The sequence below is a fragment of the Aythya fuligula genome, chromosome Z (assembly GCF_009819795.1).
Source record: "Aythya fuligula isolate bAytFul2 chromosome Z, bAytFul2.pri, whole genome shotgun sequence".
In the NCBI taxonomy this organism is placed as follows: domain Eukaryota; kingdom Metazoa; phylum Chordata; class Aves; order Anseriformes; family Anatidae; genus Aythya; species Aythya fuligula.
Genome location: NC_045593.1, coordinates 23,588,268 through 23,611,668, shown reverse-complemented (window position 1 = coordinate 23,611,668; position 23,401 = coordinate 23,588,268). Strand labels below are relative to the sequence as shown.

Below are 23,401 nucleotides of genomic sequence, written 5' to 3'. Positions count from 1 at the left end.
AGGGCTGCATGCTGTTTGGTTTTGGGTATCTCCGATGACAAAGACACTACAACCTGTATCCAAGACCACACAGAATCTGTAACATAAAGCCAGCGTAAGTGAATCATCTGTTATAACTAAAAGGATGTTCATTTACTTACAGAAAAAATAATCAATCAGTGATCTAGCGAACAAAATACTTATATTTCAAAACCATCCTCATGTTTAGCACCTGTGATACCTACCACACTTAATCCACACAAAAATATACTTTCAAATTAGATTTTGAAACAGTTGCCTGATATTCAAGTATTCTCTATCTTGTAACTATTCACTAGAAGCAGATACAGGAAAAGGGTTGTTTTCAAGGGGTACTTTTATACACACTTTTGTACAGCTACAAAATCCTCAGAACATTGTCTTAAGTCTTACAAAGCCTTCTGCATTAATCAGTCATACATAATAAAAGAAGGAAAAGATTTTTGAAGTACGTTTTTATGATCTCCTTTATTCACTTACAGATCTATGTTATTAAACAGATTTCAACAGCACTAACTTCTGAATAAAATGTATAATATTTCCTACTTTTATGTCCATCATTACAGAATTGGCTTTTTCTACATGCATTTTGTTAACCCAAGGGCTTACACATTCTGTAGCGAAGGCAGAGTGCCAACTGCTATCTCTTTGAAAAGGTCAACATCCCATTGCACGTTTAAGCAGCACCAGCCCATATAGACAGACTCAAAGATTTCTTTGATGCTCTTACACACTGTTCAATAAATCTGACTGAAGGTACCACATTAAGCCAAGTAAGATTAACTCTCTGCATTTCAGCTTCAGTAAGGAAATCCTGTTCTCAAGGCTGGTATTTTCTTGTAGAAAGTACTTCTACCTAATAACAGTAAGCAAGTTTAGCAATAGTTAAAAGTTATTAAGGGAAGAAGCTCAGAGAAGATCACAAGATGAGTATCATTAGTGAATTTAGTTCATTCTAATTTAGGAAGGTATGTAATCAACAAAGGCAACAACAAAATGCAACTCAAAGCACAGTGCTTCCAGTTCATACTTTGGATACTTACCTGGATATTTACTAAAGCTACAAGAACAGTTTCATTGCTCCACAATTTTAAAGACTTTTGCCTTTATTACAGCAAGTCAATCATTACAGCTGTGCAGGAGCCAGAATGTTAGTTATTTCTGAGATGGATAAGCCCCAAAAGGCTCAGAATCTAAATCCGAAGATTTTGAGGCATGATAAATCAAGCACAAGAGCCTAGAAAAGACTCTCTCTCATTTGTTTGTTTAACTGTATCCATTGGTCTAATAGAAGACTCTACCTCACCTTACAAACTTACACCCCTAAGGAAAAATAGGGCAAACACTAAAAGTTGTCACGATTTCAACATGGAAACAACTAGACAAGTTCCTCTGACAGAGCTGTGCAAGTACAGGTGAGCTAAGCTGCCACTTCTCTCTCTCTGGCAAAGAGATTGGTAGTCTTCACAGTGAAAAGGAACCATAAATTGTGCTCAGACACAGAGAACATGACTTTGCCTGCCTGCCTCCAGTCATCATGAAGAAAGAGCTCAGACTGGAGAAACGCCCTGCTGGTCTAGAAGAGCATCAGTTCTCCAAGCACTACTGTGGAGGAAAGCTCATTACCCCATCACGTAAAACTGATGCAAAGATGAGCCCCTCTGCTGCCACTGTTTTATTGCACTACTACAGCCACACACATGTAAAGGGAGATGGCTCTGCAACAATTTCAGCTGGGAGGCAAGTACACAACAGTGCAGTAAGACTGACAGGAATGACCAAGAAAAGGTGTTGGGGCTTGCGACTATCCTCATTGCTTTGAACAGCTACCTTCTAGCAGAACACTTCCTTCCTTCTTTCTCACCTAGTCAGCAGCAAATGCTGGAGCTGCTCTCCATTCTCATTTCCTCTTCATTCCTTACTAGCTAACCAGGCTCCATGTGGTGCTAACTTCCCACAGACTACTAATTTGTCCAAAACAGCTTTTAACTGAGGATGCGGCCTCTCTAGTACTAACACACTGGCTCCTTTGTTTTCTCCTTGCTGTCTGGATACTACACGCAAGGGCTTCATGCAAGAATTAGGGAGTCACAACCAGATAATTTACTAAAGCAAATACCAGTATGTCTGTTCCAGATTCTCTCAAGCACATGCCTCCTGGAATTTCTTTCTTCTCACCTGTTTTCCTTATAGCCTTTCCTCAGCCCTTTTCTTTTTTATTCGTCTCTGTAGCAAATTATTTTCCCTTCTCTCATTCTTGCACAATTCCCTAACTTCACTAATATTACATTGCTTCAGTGTTACACCATCATGCATGAGTCAAACAATCCCTGAACACAATTCAAAACCAACAGCTGTGTAAAGATAGTGATTCAGTAGCTAGGCAATACTTTAGCTTAGGTTTCCCTCTTGCATCCCAGTTCTCTACTCAGACTTCTCCATTTTGAGTTATTTTGTCAATCAAATCTAGATGGCAAACTCAGTTTTTGTCAGATGCAGATCTTTCTGATAGTTGCCTCTCTTGCCAATGAACTTTAGGATCCCACTGATTGAATGAACTTCTATTATCTTTGGTTTCAAACTACTGCCAACTCCCTAAAATGACATCTTATCTATATAAAATCGATAATGCACTGGTTATGACTCTACTTTGGGCTCATTCGTGAAAGTACAAGCTGTAAGAGCCGGTTTGGAAAACAAACCATTTAAAGATTTTGTTCCTATGTATTATTTTAGGAGAAAATTCTTCATTCAAAAGGTGGTGAGGCCCTGGCACAGGCTGCCCAGAGAAGCTGTGGATGCCCCATCCCTGGTGGTGCTCAAGGCCAAACTGGACAGGGCTTTGGGCAGCCTGGTCTGGTGGGAGGTGTCCCTGCTCATGGCAGGGGGGTGGAATTAGATGGTCTTTAAAGTCCCTTCCAACACAAGTCATTCTATTCTTATATCACATTGTCATAATTTTTTAAGTAAATAAAATGCCTATTCCAACAAAGGACCCCCAACAAAAGTTGTAAGAAAAAAGTAGTAAGATTGAATTCTCAAATTAAGCAGAAAACCAGGGCAAATCATATTCTCTCTAGATGATCTTTCACTGGTTAACCAAGCCTACTAAATTTTGCACTAGCTACATAGACATCTAAAAGACAACTGCTACACTGAGAATTATTACAGAACTCTGGTAAATCAATTGGCATCCATTTTGCTTACATCATTTTCTGCATAGGTTTTCAATACTCACCAGTTCCTGCAAAATTTCCATCACCAGCAAGCACAAGCATGTGCTTTACTGCAGACTTTTATTGCTAGCATTTTTGGTGTTCTGTGCTTACAATTTCAAACACCATGGTGTAGTAGGAGAGAACAAGCAGATCAAAGCAGTTGGTGCTAAGAGCTCTGCATTTACACTGTATACATTTCAGAAAATTTACTTTAGACTAGAGCCATCATCCTGGACCAAAAGTCCCCACAATGCACACAGTTCAAAGCTGCCCTAAGTAGATGCTGTTTGACAACACTTTACTTTCTGGACTACAAGACTTGCAGCAGCTGAGACCTGTTGTATCAGGAAGCACTACACTCAGTCACTCAATGGCTGAGGTTAGAAGAGACCTCTTCATACTATCCAGTCCAAATCCTCAGCTCAAAGAAGGTTACAGGAGGTTGTCCAGGACCACATACAGTTTGTTGGGTTTTGAGCATCTTCCTGGAGAATCCACAGCCTCTGTGTAAAACCTATTCCAGTGTTTCACACCACCTTCCCCAGGAAAAAAAGTGTTTGCTTGTGGTCAGATGGAGTTTCCTATTTTTTAATTTGTGCCCACTGCCTCTTGCCCTGGCAACTGGCACCACTGAGAAGGGTTCAGCATCCTTGTCTTCACTGCCTCCCAACAGGCATTTATACACATTTTTAAGACCATCCCTCACCCCATAACCCATAGCTTTCTCTTCTCCAGGTTTAACAGTCCCAGATCTTAGTCTATCTAGTCCACTAATCATCTTCCTGGTCCTTGGTGGGACTTAGCCCATTAAGTCAGTACCTTTCTCATACTAGGAAACACAGGACTGGACACAGGACTCCAGATGAAGCCTCATCAGTGATGACTAGCGGTGAAGGATTACCATCTTTGACCTGCTGGCAACACTCTTAACACAGCTCAGAACGCTGCCTGTCCTCTTTGCTGTCTCATCCCTTGCTTGTTGCTCACCAGCAGCATAAGGTAACCATAATCCCATAACTCCTACCAGAGGCTGAACAGCATAGAACATGAGTGCCATAGACAAAACATATGTCTGAGGTGTCCAAGGCAATTATCCACACTCTTTACCACTGGAAAACTGTTGGAGACATCTACAATATGTCCCAGGCCTCAGTTTTCCACAGGTTTGAGAACTGTGTGGCACCCACTGGTGGTATGCTGTATTCTAACGCACTGCCCATGCCCGAACAGCTATAGTGCTGCACACTGCTCAGAACCAGCTGCCATCCAGCTGACCTAAAGGTCCTGCCAGGCTGGCAGAGCAGATTCAAGAACTGCCTTGGCAGGGTTTACAAGTAATTAATTCTGACCTCAAAGGCATCACTGACACCTTTCTTCCTTCAGAAGCAGGATGATTTGCAGCATGTGCACTCCTCCCACCTCAGCCCCAAGGCCACACCCACACCCAGATGTCAAATCTGTCTGGTTTAATCATGTTTTCATCACATGCTGTGAAGAACAATGTGTGTCTGGCTGCCTGACTGCAAAGCAGTACCACGTAACAAAGCAAAAAAAGCATTCCCAATGCCTGTGTACCCTACACAACCTTTACAAAGGTAGAGGTGAGTTTTTGCAGTCAGGCCAAAACAGCAAGAACTCGTTTCTTTGGCAGCTGCATGTTTAGTTCTACATTAGGGGCATTAGGGATAGCATATTTCTCTCAACTGCTGCTTTTACCTTCACTGCCTAGGAGTATGACCACGCTAAACATTCATGAGTGAACCAACTGGGACATGAAGAAATGATTATAAGCAATTACACTGTCTTGTGCATTGTATTTGTTGTGTGTTGTTTGCCACAAAGTACAAGGCTCCCAAAATTGGTGCCAGTCATTTAGACCCCCAGTTGCTTCCCCCATGACACTTGATCTGCTATTCCTTTCAGGCAAGCGCTGCAATGTTATGGATCTACTTTTCCACAGTACTCTCTCTGACCTTTTCACAGGTGCTGTCACAACATAACTCAGTAAAAACCTTACAGGTCTAAGCTGGGCTGGCTTGCTAAAAAAAAAAAAAAAAAAAAAAAAAAAAAAAAGCTCTACATTTGGGAGAAAGGACAGGGATGATATGTTTGCTTCCTGCTTTGTTAAAGAGATGGCAGAGTAGAAAACTGCATGATGGCAGAAAAGTATGTTAATGCCAGGATAAATGCTGCCATAACACAGGGTGCAAAGGCTTGTTAAAGACTAAAGAGGCAGAGGTAGATGATCAGAGCTTGCAGAACAGAAAGGTACCCTGCCAAAGAAACATTTTCCTTCTCCAAACTTGCATGAGATGAGCTCCACCCTGCTCCTGTCCACAGAAGTCACCCACCTGCCCACTGCCCAGGCGCACCCTATTCAGTTTGTGTAACCTCAAGACTCATAATGAGCCATTGACCCCTCCCGAAATACTCCTCATGTTCCCTGCCCCTCTTCTTAGCCCCAGCAGTTACTATTCATTCTCCTATACACAAAGTGCTCTGTAACCATGTGAAAACTACATTCACAGAACAAGTTCTGCAAGCCTAAGCCTGGCTTGGTATCCCTGCCCCAGATCTCCATTGCCCTATCCCAGCAATGCACCTGCAATGCAGCACTCAGATTTAGGCAAAGTTTGCCTAAACACAAATGGAAGGAATACCTCCAGAAAAACAGAACTGCATTCAGCCAAGAAAATTTTAGTTCCCAAGAGAGTAAACATGACCTATAACCCCAATAGGGAGAGGGAGGCAAATGTGAGGATGGAGAAAAATCAGCAGGATCCAGACATTTTAGGCAGAAATGGAGGTAGTGGTAAAAGCCAAAATGGCCATGGCCACAAACGTTATGTAGTATTCCCCCAAACAAGAAGAAACAGCCAATGTGATCTAACTACAGGGTGGGCACCACATCCAGCCATGGAGAATAGAGGCCCTGACAGTCATCACCGTGTGCCCCCTCTCCTGCTGTCAAACCGTACACCAGTTGCTTTAAATCCTGAAAGTCTGTCTGTGGACCACTGACACATCCCTCCCCAAGACCAAACCAACCTTCCACCTCCTACAACTCCTCCTGCAGCTGGCTCACCTGATCCTGCCCAGGCCTATACCATGCAGCCTACAGAGGAAGAGGCATTGGAATTGTTAGCATCTCATGCTCTGCTCAAGATCCCTGCCAATAAGGACATGCTTGCTTTGTTGGTCACTCCTCTGAGATCCAATTGTTGTCCCTTGACTGCTATAAGGAAGCATTCATCTGGAATTTTGAGTGCCAGTCCTTCTCACACCCGGCAGCAGCCTCTTGATCCTGACACTGATACAGCTTTTACTCTTCTCATAGAACAGGTTAGTGTGCAGAACCCAGTCATCAGGGCCCTGCACTGGTATTTTAGGAGAGTAACGAATTGCTGGAAGCATAGCTTTAAAAAGAAAGTGGGAAAGGGAAACAATCATGAAGAGCCAAAAGGTTCAGCAAGGGGCTCATCATGGGGAGACTGGTATAAAAGGTAGGGCAGGTATCAATAAAACAAGGTTATAGAAGTTTACTGAAAGAGGAAGGTGAGAGAAAAGAAGGATTGTGGGCTTATAGACAACAGACACGAAGGCACAGATGACATCCAGCTCTTTACACACCAAAGGAATCATCCGAGGACATCACATAAACTCAGTGGTCCAAGAGCATTTGTGGAGTACATGAGCTCTGTACACACATTATCTGGTCTCTCACTCCTCCATTAGTGGTAGAAGTACATCAGATTAATTCCTTGCAGAGAAGAGAACCTTCCCATTCAGCTCCACCCAAAAGAAATCTTGTGTTAACAGAACTGAACAGTATGAAAAAAATCATCAGGCTTTTGCATCAGTACACTACACCGAACTAAGAGGTTAATACCCAGAAGTATCTACACAACTACTTTTTCACGTGATCTTTCCAATATTTGATCCCAAGCTATACAGCAAGTATGATGAAGATCTTGACTTGGGTGTCTGGGGGAATCCAAAAAATGACAAGTTCCACCTGTTCCTCAGAAAACACTGAAGCATTCTGCATAAACAGGAGTTCCCCAAATGTTTTATAACAAGGTACATAGCATTGTGATAGTACAACAGAATGACAAAGAACTGGCAGATAATGGATATGAACACACAAATATCCTTTGTGATAAACAACAGTACTGGTTGAGAATGCTAGCAGTATTAAAAATGTTTGAATTCACATTTGACAGGAACAAGGAGGGGAAAAAAGACTTCACTCCTCTACAACACAATAGAGGTCAGAATCATGAAATCCAAGTAATCCACATCTCTAGGAGGTCACCCTACACTTTACATAATGGAAGTACAATACTGACAATTTCAAGGGGAAAATCTATACTGCCAGAATGTCTACCAGAAGATGCTGATCCTGCTGTTCAGTAACTGCCTCTTTTACCTGAGAATGGTTATTTAGAATAAGGCGATTTTATTGCTACCGGAAGAACAATATTGTGCAGAAAGCTGAATGCTTCTTTCCTAAAAATAAAACCAATCATCTATTTGTAGGTTACACCTCACTTTCAATCTCCACACACAGACAACAAACAATTTATATATATATATATACACACACACACACACATATATATATATACACACATATATATACACAAAATTAGAATTCTTTAAGCAGAGCACAGGTTCATCAAACAATCATGTAATCTTTCCAGAGCCCTACCATGACCCCAATCCTACAGAGGCTAAATGTGTGCAAGCTAGAAATTGCATTGCCTCAGAAAGCTTTTTTCTGCAGATTAAGAGATTATTCAAATGTTTCTAGCATCAGTGCCAGAAAAATCAATTCATCAATACAGCACAAAGTAGACAGGATCACGCAATTCGTAGGGACATTACAAGTCTTTCATAACCAATAATTCTTTTGACAAACTTTGAATTTTCCTTAACTACCAAAATAATGCCACTGGGAAAAAACAAATGGTGAACAAGATGCTTTTTCAGTATGTCTGATATTCCTGAGATTTGCCATTTGAAATTCAAGCTGCACTGACTAGCAGTGATCACTCACATGATGTTCTTCCGACAGTTCTCACTGGGTAAATACTCTCAGATCATCAGAATAAAACAGGTGGTGACATGGGCATTTGTTCTTTCTGTGTATGCCATAAAAATTTAAAGTTTTACTAGAACAAATACTGATGAGAAATAATTTTACTTATGATGCAACTTTTTTTTTGCTCAAAGACCAAATGGGAGGACCCAATGGTAATTTAAAAATACTTGAAACAATTATTAGTCTGAAATAGTTATTCATGTGCCTACCACATTTGCTACTGAAGTCAGAATACAGTCATGTAACTATTGTGTTCACAAACTAAGCCACCCCTGAGACCCAGCCTGCTCTCAGAGGTTATTACTTCCTTGACTCAGCAGCTCATATTTCTACTATGAGATTTCCAACTTCCCTAGCATTTTCTTTCTGCACTTGCTACATGCCTTGCTGCTTCTTTGTACACAGAAACACTGTGAGCGTCACAAACTGCTGGTTCAACAGATAATGCAGGGTACAAGAGCAGAACCAGAAGAAGCAGAGCAGTTCAGTGAACAATACAGTAAACTGGAAAAGCTGCTCAGAGAAGAATATTGTCATGTGGGAAGAAAAAAAACAATAGGTTAGATAGTCTGTTCTGTCAGACCTCCATCCCATTGCTCTTTTTTGCCACATTTTGTCAGATTCAGTATTGACGTTTCAGTAATGAACTAAGTGTGCACTTGCAGCACAGAAAGCCAACCATATCCCGGGCTGCACCAAAAGCAGCATGACCAGCAGGGCAAGGGAGGTGATTCTCCCCCTCCGCTCTGCTTTTGTGAGACCCCACCTGGAGCCCTGCGTTCAGCTCTGGAGTCTCCAGCACAAGGATATGGAGCTGTTGGAGCAAGCCCAGAAAGAAGGCCACAAAGATGAGCAGAGTGGTGGACCAGCTCTACTGTGAGGACAGGCTGAGAGTGCTGGGGTTGTTCAGCCTAGAGAAGAGGAGGCTCCGGGGAGACCTTACAGCTGCCTGCCAGTGCCTAAAGGGGATCAGAAGGAAAGCTGGGGAGGGACTCTTGGTCAGGGAGTGGAGTGGGACAAGGAGTAATGCCTTTAAACTAAAAGAGGGCATATTTAGTTGCAAGGAAGAAATTCTTCACTCAGAGGGTGGTGAGGCCCTGGCACAGGCTGCCCAGAGCAGCTGTGGATGCCCCATCCCTGGAGGTGCTCAAGGCCAGGCTGGATGGGGCTTTGGGCAACCTGGCCTGGTGGGAGATGTCCTTGCCCAGGGGTTGGAACTGGGTGGCCTTTAAGGCCCTTTCAACCCAAACTATTCCATGGTTCTGTGAGATCTTTCCTACTACAATTTCTTTGTAGACATTCATTTGTTTTAGAACCTCAGTACCTATCATCACCAGCAATCCACTAGCCATGAGATCTGTTCCGCAAACACCCAGGTTGCACATCATCCACTATACCTATTTACGTGCACATGCATAGCTTTTTTTTTTTTTTTTAATTTCAAATAAACTATCCTATTGCAAAAGCATTCTTAGAATTAGATAAAGCATCGATGCAACCACATATTTGACCTTTGCTCCCTCCAAGATTCCATGCAATTTTCCCATCCTGAAATTCTGTTTTTTTTTTTGGTTTTGTTTTGTTTTTTGTTGTTGTTGTTGTTTGTTTGTTTGTTTGTTTTTTACCCTGGAGCCTTATCTCCCCTTCCCCAACCCTCTTTTTCACTGTGGCTTAACCAATCACAAATTTGATGAATAAATATTTAAGCTTATTTTTCGTTCTTGACACTGTCCTGTCCTTGCCTAAATGTCTGAAACAACTCCAACAAGGCATAGCGTATGCAGTGCTGTGTGAAGAGTTGTGGTACATGGTGAAGAATGGGTCAGGTGATAATTTACATGATTCAAACACAACACTTGCAGAATGGTGGATAAATATTATGTTACACAATTAAGGTTTAAAATTTGAACGCCTCATTTTCTAGACATCAGTCCCTCAGGTAACTACAATTTCAACACATTTTATCAAGTTCTAAGCCTTGCAAACATTATCTATGTGGTTAAAAATATAGTGGACAATGATGTATGAACATATGGCCTACTGATGCAACAAAGAATAACTTAAAAATACCATTAAACACACTTTAAAAGTGTCATCACTTTTTTTAATCTATTCACAAAGGTTGTGTGCATGCACACAGACACATGAGTATGTGTTTACCAGTAAAAAGGTTTCACAAAACTTCAGAATGTTCTCGAACAGCATACAGACCTTGCATTGGAAAGAGACAATCCCACACATCATAAAACATGAGTCAAAAGACAACATGCAAAGATTCGTAGCAATATTGCTATGAATGAACCAGGGGTACACATGTGTGCATGAAAAAGCCAAAAGAAATAGTTGAACAAGATCAAACACGAATGGTGTCTGCTGATAACCAAGGACAAAACTAATAGCAATAAAATGCCAAGGGCTGTTTTGTTTACATAAAAACCATGCCTGTGCTTTCCACAGCACAAAGGACTTGTCTGCAGAAGACCCTGCGCTGACAACAGGAAAATGGCAACAAGGCTCCAGCACGTTGCACATGCCATTACTCTTCCCGTTAGCCCAACACAATTATAAAATGAGGAAATGCAAACAATGGGCAGCAGAGTTGCGTAAAATTTATGGGGGATGAAGTAAGCAAGACCATGAGGGAAAAGAATCATACTACAGTAACTGTTGGCTCAAAGCACACAAAAAACATGTCCAAAAACCAGGTTTTCATCCTCAGTCACAAGAAACTGAAGACATGCCGTAAAGGACTCATCTGGTGATCCTTGTTCTCCATTTCATACCCAAGAGATCCTGGCCTGATGCAAGATTTTGTGAAGTCTGTGAACTCATTCAAAATTTTAATTGAAAACTCAGCATGGTAGCAATAAGTGGATAATTATCAATACATTGTTAATGCATTAAGTGGATTTAGAGTTCATTAACAGACTCCCCCGAAAAAAGTGCAAGTGGGGGACTTTCCTTTGTACCAATGAGATTCTTTTGTGAGTTTACAGAACTTTCATTTGCTTGATGCTTTTCGACATTTTCATCAGTGACTTGGAAATGACATTTAAAAAGCCACTGCTAAAAGTTTCAAAGGTCAAACACTGAAGAAATGGTAAATACTGAGGATGAAAACATCACATAAAGCAATCTGGATCTCTTGGTAATCTGTGCTCTTTTAAACAAAAATGCATTTTAATTGGTAAATGAATATGAAGATCTATGAAATATGAAGAATCTAGAAAGTTAAGAGTGTACACAGCATTTAGGAAGCCACCACCATGAAAAGCAACTTAGAGGCATTCAGAAGACAATATTTTCCCAGCGTGTTACCGTGACAAAAGGTGCTAATAGAAACAGCAACAGATCTACGAGAGGGAAATAAAATTCTTTACTTTTACTCACATGTGACCAAAACATATTAGGCTTGCTGGAAAAAGATCACTTGAATGACTACTGAGTTTATCATTAAGATTAAAGTGTCGTTACTGAGCACCACCCAGTATACTGAGTATAATTTTCTACCTGGTGGCAGTATACAAGTTAACTGAGCACAAACATATAGAAAGAGTACTAGCAGCAGCTAACACTACCACATTATCTTTAAGAAACTAACGTGGGATACTGAGAGTATTGACTTCTGCAGAAGACATACATATTAGAATCGAGAATTGCCCATTACCTGGCAACAATAAGTAACATGCTCTAATTTCCAAATTTAAGGTAATAGTAATCACCGAACTACTTTAAGAGGAAAAGTAACAAGTTCTCTTTTTATGATTAACACCGATGTTTATTACAAAAGCACGAGATGAGTAACAGCAACATAATCATTTTAAAGTCCAAAGCAGCATTTCAGCTCACTTTAAATGCAGATGATGCTAAAGAAAATGAGTAGATGAAATGGAAGTGAAGATGAAATGGGTGGGAAGGTTCTAATTTCAGAGCTCCCAAAGCATAAGAACATCTTCTCAAGTCTACTCCACAGCTTCCAATCCCTCCAAAAAAAAAAGCCCTCTGCTTTTGACATTTGGCTTAATATCGTTATTTTCTGATATTAAAGTTATTGACTGTGATATCAAAAAAAAATAAATAATCAATTTTCTTTGCTACTATGCTTGCAAAAGTCTGAACATGGATGTAACTAAACGAATGCCAGAAAACAACATTTTGGATATAATTTAGATCAATAGATCTAAACTCTACAACTAACGCAGAGTCAATACAACCATTGGACACATTTGCAGTAGGACTCTATGAATACATGGACTCATAACTAAGCATAAGCTGCAGCACTTGTATAAACAGTGCCATTGAAGCTATCCGGAGACAAAAAGGGCTAGCTCCTGTCAGACGTGGCTCACAAGCCCTCTTGCTTACTCTACTGGTCCCTTCCACTTCCTGCCAAAGGTCAATATACCACTGAGAGAAGCAGCTAGGACTTCCCTGGGGGCAACACACTGCGTTGTTCAGACACGTTTCCTCAAGTGGCCATCAGATGGAGTCTTCTATCAGCATACAGTACTTTGCAGTAGGAACTCCTGCTTACAGAAGATACGGAAGTCACAGCTACAGAGGTAGACGCTCTAGAGAACAAATGGACCTAAATTTCTGTACCTTCAGCGTAACAACGCTGCTTATCAAAGCACTCACCTCTGGCCAACTTGCTTATTTCATCTCAATATATAAATATGAGCAACACCAGCAAACTATCTACAGGAGAGAGCTGCAATGCAGATTTCTGGTACTGCACCGTCCTGCAGCACAAAGAACTCATTACTCAGATTTAGGCACAACTGTGCTTTTCTCCTGTAATAATATTCATGGGATATTGCAAATTGTTTTAATTTAAGACACTCAGTATCTCCCAATGAGCACCAGATTGCAGAGGCTACATACTTTCAGAGAAAACAAACAAACATGAAACAAGTCCCAAAACATTCATAAACAGAGAAACAGTTTTTATTTTAATTAAAATACGAAATGTTACTATCTTTTACATCTCAGGACCGCATTTGGACTAATTTTTATAATTAACATGGAAAATATTTAATTTCTTCAAAATTTATTATTATTCTTTAATGATCTGCCTTAAATTGTCTAGATAACAATATCCAAGACTAATCACCCAAGATCTACAAATCCTTTAATGAAGTTTTGGTCCTCAGCTACAATGAATCATACTTGAATTTCTGTACTTTGTAAATGAGGTACCTTGACATGAGCACTTTCAGCACAACAGTTCCCTTCTGCAAAAATACATCTGATGAAAAACACTGAAAAACTGCAACCATAAACAAATGCACATGTCGTGAGACATACGCACACAACACAAAGGAAAAGGCCATCTCTCTTGCATGTTTCGAAGTGCATGGGTCTTCTGTCTTGACAGTTTTTTTGACAATTGTGCCCTTCAAGCCACAAATAATCCTATGCACTTAGGGAGATTAAAACACTAAGGCAGGTGCAGGATTGTACAGTCAATGTATTTAACTTCTGAGCTTTCCTTTGGGTGCTTTGGCATCCATTTCAAACACTTTTCATTATCACAGGTCCTGTATATGGACCTGTATATATGTATATATGTATATTACAGATTTTTTTTATATTTTTATTTTTAAGTGTGGTTGGCATTATCTTTATTATTCCACTTCATTCCACTCAATCACTGATTCCCCCTTTTTCCCTGATGTTAACTGACAGTCCATATTTGTCATTAATAAGAACTGTCTTAAGTTATTAACCTTCCTGAAACTTGTTTGACTAAGCCCTTTAGCAAGCAGTAGTTTTAACTACTGTTTTTCTTGAATTCTTAGCTAGTCACACTTTTTTTTTTTTTTTTGCTGTTATCCAAGGATATCAGCTGCTTCACTGTAATGCATAAATGAGTTTCATGAACATTCTGTGACCAACTTTGACATTTTCACAGGTGCAAGTAGATTATATAATTGCTGCAACTGAATGAGAGTCCACATTTTATAATTACTGAATTTATTTTCAGAAGTTTCAAGAGAAGGACATATGCAGCCAAAAAAATACATTAAAATTACCTAGCTTTGAATTAAACTGAAATATCTCTGACAGCTTAAACAAAAGAAAAAGAAACAAGAACTAGTTTAGTCTGGAAAAGCCATGTATTTTACTGCTATGGCAGGTGAACCACTGAAGCTCAAAAGAAACAATGAACCTCCTCTACCTACCCACTTACTTCTATTTAAATATGACTTTTTTTGAAGCTTGTTGTTAATTCTTCTTTAGGAGAAGGGCATTTTAAACCAGAACAGACCTACTTAAAATGAAGGGTAACTATTGTGCCGCAACCTTTGAGCTCCTGCCCTGTCCCTCTGCAGCTTTAATTCTGCTGTTCACTTTGGTCCAAGAAAAGAAACAAAAGAGGGCATGCTGACATCTTAATTTCAGTGATTGAGACTCTCCTGTTTAACATAGGTTAAACACAAGAAATCTTCTCTGGCTCCATACTCTTGCTATCTACTCTTTGAATGTATAAACAATATGATTTATAGATGCAAACACTCATTCTGTGGTTCACCGTAGGACCTGCGTGCTTCATACACTGATGTTAGCAACACTAAAACTTCTATTTCTGGGTCTGGCTTAACATTATGGACAAATATTTTCCTTCATATTTGGAAATATTTGGTGAAAACAAAAAATAAAAAACATCATAGCAGCATATAAACAGTCCATCCCTGTAGCAGCAGTATGCAGAAATACATATTAAGTAATTTTCTAATAGAGTTGCAAAGTGAGATAGTAACAACCACATAGGTTTACTGATAGAGACAGCCCTAGAGAAAGTTCCCTGACACTCACTGTGCCTCCATGCCACCATACCCTGCTGTCAGAAAGGCATTTGTGCAGCTGCACAAACACTCCAAAGAACTTCCATGAAGCTAATTGCAACTTGGATCCGTTCTGCTTGTGTAAACACAAGCACTTGCACCAGCACAGCCAGGGCGTGATCTGACAGAATATCGCTTCTTTCTGAAGCAACAACAATTAGCATCATTGGCATAAACTGAGACAAAGTGAACGTCAACCTTTTCAAGATCCTTTGTCTCCAAGTCTTTCTTTGGAAGTTGCAGTATATGTAAAATCAGAATTGTGTTTAGTTGTACAAGTCCCATGAATTTCAACTTATTTCATGACCTCCAAAATGAAGCCACACAGCTGCAGTTTAAAATTGAATTGCCCCACAGCAAGATAATTGAAATAGTGACAATGTGAGGGAGAATCAGAGATGTTAAACCCTTTCTCCCTCTCCAAGCTTTCTGCGCTTTCTGTCCTCGGTCCTCTCCAAGAGTTCACCTAAGTCACTGCATTCCACATCTCCTCCTCCAGCCTCTCTAGATTCTTCCTTGACTTCTGGCACCACTACTCCCTTAGACTGTAGTCTTCTATTTCAAAATCAGACAATAGTTTCATACTACTCTGCCCTTATATCAGCTAAATCTTGTGTATCAAATAACACGGAAGCTGCTGGGTTCTCACAGAAGTCCCTATATTGGGCTGTACAATGGTTACATAGATAAACAGGTCAATGAAAACGGAGCGCACTCCATTTTCATTGGGTTTGTAGATCAACAAACACAGAGTTAGCTCAACAGGTCAGCTGCAAGGTGGAGTAGCTTCACACATGGCAAGAACATATGTGCCCAGAAGCACAACCAGGATACCCTGGCAGATGAAGAGCAGGTGAGGCTCAATAAGTGGAAAGGCACTGCCAACTGGCAGCAGATAGCAAACACATCATGTTGGCATGAATGCCACAGCTAACCAACCCAGAGCTAATTGCTACTGCACAAATAGACTCCTCTGCTTACTGTTTTACTGGCAGAATGTTAGCATTGCCCTTTTTCACTGCATATCTGATCATGTTAATAAAGGAAACCTGAGTACCATTTCTGGCATCAAGTTGTGTACATAGCTGAAGAAGCCAGAGAGCACTGGTTGGTTCAGCAGAATATGTAGGGAAAGGCTGGTGCTCTGTATCAGTCATATAACATATATTTACAACCTATGCTTCCTCACAAATACCTCCCCTTCCATATTGACACATTATACCATGCTTGCTCCCTAGACCTGGAAACAGCTGTCCCCTTTATATTTGCCACAGGAAAAGACATTTTAAAATTATCTGCATACATATGAAAAACAACTCTGCGTGATCTAGATAGTAGCCAGCCTAAATAAAGTATAAAATTAATACAACATATCTAAAGGAAAAAGTATTTTGTAACTAGTTCTTTTACATATACACTTGGTGAACCATAAGCAAGACACCTTTCCCCACGCATCTTCCACGCAGTATCAAAGGTATTTTAAAATACCATCTGCAGAATTCTAACCACCTTAATAGCCAGATACAGTTATGCTGATAAGCAGCTATTCCTTTATGACATTTTATTAAGATCTCAGCACCATTACAGAATCTGCACCTACATCTCAATGATCTGCTATAAAAAAATATGTCTATGAATGCAATTGAGGTGATTGCTTTGCAGACATTTTTTAAACCTGAAGAAAAGCATTTAACAATATTCAACGTCGAACATAGCAAGAGTAAGCAAGATCAGGGCTATAGTTTAAAAAAAAGAAAGAGCCTGTAAAGCCACTTTCTGCTCTGGCTGATATCAACATGAGTTTACCATTAACTTCAATATGGGCAGTCTTTTGCTCAGACAACAGTTTGGGGTTAATTATGAAGCTTCCAAAAGGCAACAGAGATTGTTTTCTTAAGCAGTTTTTATCTGTGCCACTGCAATACCAAATACTTGACATAGAATTAGTTTTCATAATTTAGCAGTATTTCTTAAATAATGGCTTTGCTTACTATTTGGTGTAAGATTTTTCTTCTGTCAGAACCCAAAACAAGGAAGTCTTGTGCCAGACAGCAGATGTCTTACAACCTGTACCTTCCCAGCAACAACAGTTTCAGTTATTCACATACCTAACTAAACCAGCAACAAAACCTACATAGCGCTACCAAGCTGAAAACAAATATATAAAAATAAAACCATAGCCAGCCTTTGTACAAGGGCTCTGGGTTTTATTTGTAACATGTTGTCACATTAACACAAGCTTACTTGAGTACAGTGGTAACCCTATATTCCTAAATTATTTTTGAGAAGTAGTAACCAAACATTGTTTCATATTTTCATAGATAATTATCTCAATGTCTTCTTAATGAATTACTACTACACAAGGAATAAACAAATATGAATAAATACACAATATATATTAAGAACAAACAAAACAAAAAAGCTCGAAAACGCCAAGGAAAGAAGCCAAGGTACAAGAGCCCATACAAAGAACAACGAAACCATGGTATCCAATTTCATATTGCTCTAATTCAGTAGCAACGTATACAAGAACATACAATTTTCACCTCCACTAATCAAAATGATAGCTCAACAACCCTATACATTTAATAGCACTCATCTATTATTTTGTTCCAACCACTTTATCCACAAGTCTGATCACAGAATTTCATACAGAAATAGTTCTACTTGTATGTCAAGTTTCATTTACATCATTCACAAAGAAACCAGATTTCCTCCTTGATTTTAAGTTGAGAAATCTTCAATACAAAAGAAAAGCTTCAGCATAAGAACTTTAAGGCAATTTAGAAATATCTTACAATAGGTCCTCTAGGAAAGGCAGATCTGCATAAAAAAGGTTACTGCACAACCATAGGTCTTCATTCACCATCTAAATTTCTCTATACGCATCTTAAGGCAAATCAACTGTCATATTTAACCTTTGTTTTAGCTCCCCTGAAAAGAAGAATAGCCTACTCAAGAACTCTCAAAAATACATACTGTACTGTGAGCACAAGAGAAGAAACTTCAGATACTTACAAACTTCCTCGTCTTGGAAGGCTCAACTCCTTCTGCAAAAGAAAAGAATTTACATTAAGAATAAAGTCTCCTTTAATTGGATGTGACCTTTTTTGGACAAGTACTCTATTCCTCTCATCCTGCCAGCAGCAGATAAACAGATGTATACATGTATTTTGACTGTAATAAAAAATACATATTTTACATGCACCATCTTTCACTTGTAGCCTTCTATTCTTATTTGAAGTATTAACATTAGCAATCGGAAAAGTCTAGGTCTTTTTATAGCAACAGTTAGCCTATTTTGAATGGTAAGATTTTGCTGTAACATTGCTTTATTCAGAGCCATGATACATTGGTGACAGTATTAAAACTCCCAAAAGTCAGTGACAATGAAATGCTAAACTCTTTCCAGTATCCATTGTTTGCAAAAGATGTTAGCAACATGATCAAGACCTAAATAAGTGACCACTAACACCAACAATTCTCCACCGTGTGGTTTTGTGTCGTTTTTTATTTATTTTACTAAAAAATGATTAAATCCGCAACAGTTTGATCTTCTATGAATCATTAAAATTCACTGCAATCTTCTACAAAGTACTAGCATAACAACAAAACCACTGTTGGATAGATGTTTCTAAAACTTGCTGAGAACAGTTAAACTACTGTTTATGGGACTGATGGAACAGTCTGCTAACTAAATCAGAACTGCAGATAAACATTTTACTAGCATTTTTTGTGAAAAAAAATCCATGAAGTTTTGCCTACCAGAAGTAAGCATGATATGAGTTTACCACAGGTAGATTTCCACAGAATCACAGAATTTCTAGGTTGGAAGAGACCTCAAGATCATCGAGTCCAACCTCTGACCTAACGCTAGCAGTCCCCACTAAACCATATCCCTAAGCTCTACATCTAAACGTCTTTTGAAGACTTCCAGGGATGGTGACTCCACCACTTCCCTGGGCAGCCTGTTCCAATGCCTCACAACCCTTTCAGTAAAGAAGTTCTTCCTAACATCTAACCTAAAACTCCCCTGGCTCAACTTTAGCCCATTCCCCCTCGTCCTGTCACCAGGCACGTGGGAGAACAGGCCAACCCCCACCTCGCTACAGCCTCCTTTAAGGTACCTGTAGAGAGCAATAAGGTCGCCCCTGAGCCTCCTCTTTTCCAGGCTGAACAAGCCCAGCTCCTTCAGCTGCTCCTCGTAGGACTTGTTCTCCAGGCCCCTCACCAGCTTTGTCGCCCTTCTCTGGACTCTCTCAAGCACCTCGATGTCCTTCTTGTAGCGAGGGGCCCAAAACTGAACACAGTACTCGAGGTGCGGCCTCACCAGAGCCGAGTACAGGGGGACGATCACCTCCCTAGCCCTGCTGGTCACACTGTTCCTGATACAAGCCAGGATGCCGTTGGCCTTCTTGGCCACCTGAGCACACTGCTGGCTCATATTCAGCCGACTATCCACCATCACTCCCAGGTCCTTCTCTGCCTGGCAGCTCTCCAACCACTCCTCTCCCAGCCTGTAGCTCTGCTTGGGGTTGTTGTGCCCCAGGTGCAGGACCCGGCACTTGGCCTTGTTGAACTTCATGCAGTTGACCTCAGCACATCGGTGCAGCCTATCCAGATCCTCCTGCAGAGCCTTCCTATCCTTGAGCAGATCAACACACGCACCTAACTTGGTGTCATGTCATTTGTCTCATATTGTATAAGTAAAAATAAATAATAGAATAGTTGAATCTAGAAGGGACATAGAGATCCTCCAGTCCAAAACCCTGCTCCAAGAAGGGCCAATTAGAGCTGGTTGCTCAGGACAGTGTCCTGTTGTGTTTTGAAAGACTACAAAGACAGTCTCCAAAGCAATCTGGGCAACTTGTTATAGTGTCTAACCACCCTCATTTTTTCCCCCATTCCTCACCTGAACTTGCACACTAAATGCTACATGAATGAAGTCATCTTTGCAATCCTGTTCAGCAAGGAGCGCAGCCTTTGCAGACAAACGTAGAGCTTGTCTGACCTACAGGACATGCACATACATTTAAAGTTGAAGACCATCTCAAAAGACAAGGTTACATAAGAAGATAATTTGAGTTATGTGAATGGATGTCTTCAGTCACTCATTTGCATTATTTTATGTTTATTTTCAATATCCTAACAAAAGACTGTTTTAAAGCACATGCTCCATTTCTATTCTAAAAGTTGTTAAAGAAAATGATCTCAAAATTATCTTTAAAAAGTGTGTGTGTATATATGTACGTGTGCATGCTGTATATGCATGCATGCATATATTCATTTCACTTAGTATATAAAATGAATATATATAGGCATTGACCAGAAAATGTACATGAAATACAATTGAAGGGATAAAAATAGTTCAGTCAGGCACCTTAGAAAAGGCTGTAAGGGAATGAATAATTACGTATTCTTTGGAGACTTAAATGGTGTGCAGTAAATAAGGCAGGGGCTGCTAACTGAATGATAAGGATTAAAATATCAAGTAGCTGCTCAATTCCTGAGCACCGCCCATCCTGTTAACTGAATGAGGCAGGAAAAAATAGTGTGAAACAATGTAATTAGAGATCATAACGCACAGGCATAAGAGAGCAGAATTAGGGGCCTTGGTAACAAATTCTGGCACTTCCTAGGAAGTTCCAGCAACTGTTCAGAATTTGCAATTTAAAACAACATCTTTTAGCATAACATGTGCTTATATACAAAAGAACAGTTACACCTGCATACAATATTGCATTATGAAGCTGTGTAATTCCCCTAAATTGAAAATGTCACATTCATCACGAACAAAATGTAACTGCAATTCAGAACCCACGTACTTCCCCTTGTATGGGTTTTTTTCTTTAATATTTACAATGCCATTGTGTTCCATTTCTAACATAAAACTTTACTTGTAAATTCTCGGCATTGTCACTCAGTAATGGACAATGACCATGGAAAAACTGCCAAAATGTAGTGAGAGAGAATTGTACTTGGTTTTGCAGCTAATTTAAAAGAGTTGCAACATTTGTTGCAATTTTATTTTGTTTCTTATGATTTAGGGCTCCCTTTTTTTTTTTTTTTTTTTTTTTTTCCTCTGTGTTGTGTTTTTTTAGGCTTTTTTTTTTTTAAAGAAAAATTATAGGGGTTTGGTTACAGTTTATCATTATAACAGCACTTGACAGACAATGCCTTCTGTGGACACTTAAAGTCACATTAATCTCTCAGCCAATTCTCATGCATGCCATCCTCCAGGATTACTCTTGATCACTGAATACAGCTTCCGTAATTTACTGTAACTACCCTTAAGTAAAACTGTTAAGAAGTGCCAAGATCTCTTAGTACTAAGTAAAAAAAAGTGAAACAAAATCTCGGGTGTGTAATTCATGCAGGAAGATTACAAAACAATGCAAGCAAAGATTTTGTATGCATGGATTTTAAAATACCCTGATAGTATACATATAAATAAAATATATAAAATACCCTGACAGTGTGTGTGTTTGTGTGTATATTTATATAAATATTAAAAGCAACACCATCTTTCCTCAATATCTATAGCCTCATTTTCCTATACATCACAGTGCTGATGTTAAAATGCCAGGTCACTTCCTCCTCCCACGAGTAACGCCAAGAAAAAAAATCACAGTAGACTTAAGCCTGCTTTTCTGTCTCAGATCAGATTTAATTTTTTCAGCTCCTACATGATTGTGTGTCATTTAGAATTCACCTGTCTTAACTTTTCGAAGCTGTGGAAAAGTCTTTATCAGTAGCGTTGTACAGACTTTCTTAATCCGAAACAGACTCACCAGCATTATGCTTTCACTCTGATAGTACAGCAGAACTCCACAAGAGTCTATTCAGAGTACGTGGGAAAAATTTAAACATACTCTAAAAAGGGCCAGTCTATAAATTATAGATTAATTTTATAGAATATATACTATTATATAGGTAAGATAATAATGAATATAGAACAAATATAATTATATAGGTGAGATGATAATGGATAACCACTTATTACTAAATACATAAAAACCACCAGTATCTTTTATAAGGTAAATAGGCAACTTTTACTCAGTTTCTCCCAGCTGCTTTACTCAACAACCACTGAAAACAAGGAAGCACTAAATGATACCAAAAATCACTCAGCTCTTCATCCTTGCAACTCCAAAGCTCATATCTCATTTACACTAGAAATGACCTGTAGATCCCTGAAGTTCTCTAGCATTACGCTACTTCCTTTCTGAGGGGCTCAGTAAGCCATAAGCAGAAGAACAGTTGTGGTAGTCCCACTGCACAGCATCCAACACAGGCCTACAGACTGCTGTAGGGAAAAACATACTGGTGTCAAGATCTTCAGGTCACATACTTATCAGACAAGATACTGGAGTTCTAAAAAAATAAAATAAAAAATCCTTCAGTACCACTCTGTATGGTTCTCTGGGACCATTTCTGTCCCAGAGGATGACACCATGCTCTTTTGCCCTTGCCCTGCATAGAATCCTCCCCTGGGAAGTTCCAGTTTTGCTGTTTTTACGGCTGTTTCATTCCACACCAGTCACACAAAGCAGACTTAATGGACCACACACTCTTGCCCTTGAGGCCCTTTATGTCAAAAAACGTGGTCTGAAAACATAATAAGCCTTGTCTCAGGTTTAAGAGATCTGTGCAAGTCTGTGCCAAATTGCTGCGATGATGCAGTAAGACTCCTGTACCAAATTTAATTGCAGCTATCATTAGCCAGTTCAAATTCCACACTGTGCATTCTACCATCAATAACATAGTTTCACAACCAACAGATGCTTTTTGATCATTTCAGTAATTACGATTCTTACTCTGGTTCTACACATCTATTAGACATTTCCGTCTAGTCAAGTTCAGTCAAGGTACTAGAGTGCAGATAATCAGCCTTATTAAAAGACCAAAGACTGAATAAAGGACATTACGCTTTTTTTCTGGGTCAAAGTCTTCAGCCCACTAACTAGACAAATTGTTCAAATAACAGAATTAAATAAAAAGGGTTTTTTTTAAAGACATGATAGTTGTCTTAAAAAAAAAAAAAAAAAAAAAAGAACAACCCTAACTTCGTCTAGTTTCTTGTAAATATTGACAACAAATTACAGAAAACTCAAATATTGAATACATCCTCCCTTACATGGGAAGAAGTAAAGATGCCATTAACTTATTGCTGGGTTCATTTTTAAGAAAATCAATGAAGAGCTGACACATTC

General features: G+C 39.5%; 1 protein-coding gene across 1 annotated transcript in view; it reads right to left on the bottom strand.

The window, feature by feature from the left end:
- The window catches only part of MAST4 (microtubule associated serine/threonine kinase family member 4), a 200,719-nt gene that overhangs the window by 138,600 nt on the left and 38,718 nt on the right, over positions 1 to 23,401 (bottom strand). Inside the window, exon 2 of the mRNA XM_032205667.1 lies at positions 18,207 to 18,238. Coding sequence (XP_032061558.1) covers positions 18,207 to 18,238 — 32 coding nt within the window. The remainder of the gene's footprint in view (positions 1 to 18,206; positions 18,239 to 23,401) is intronic.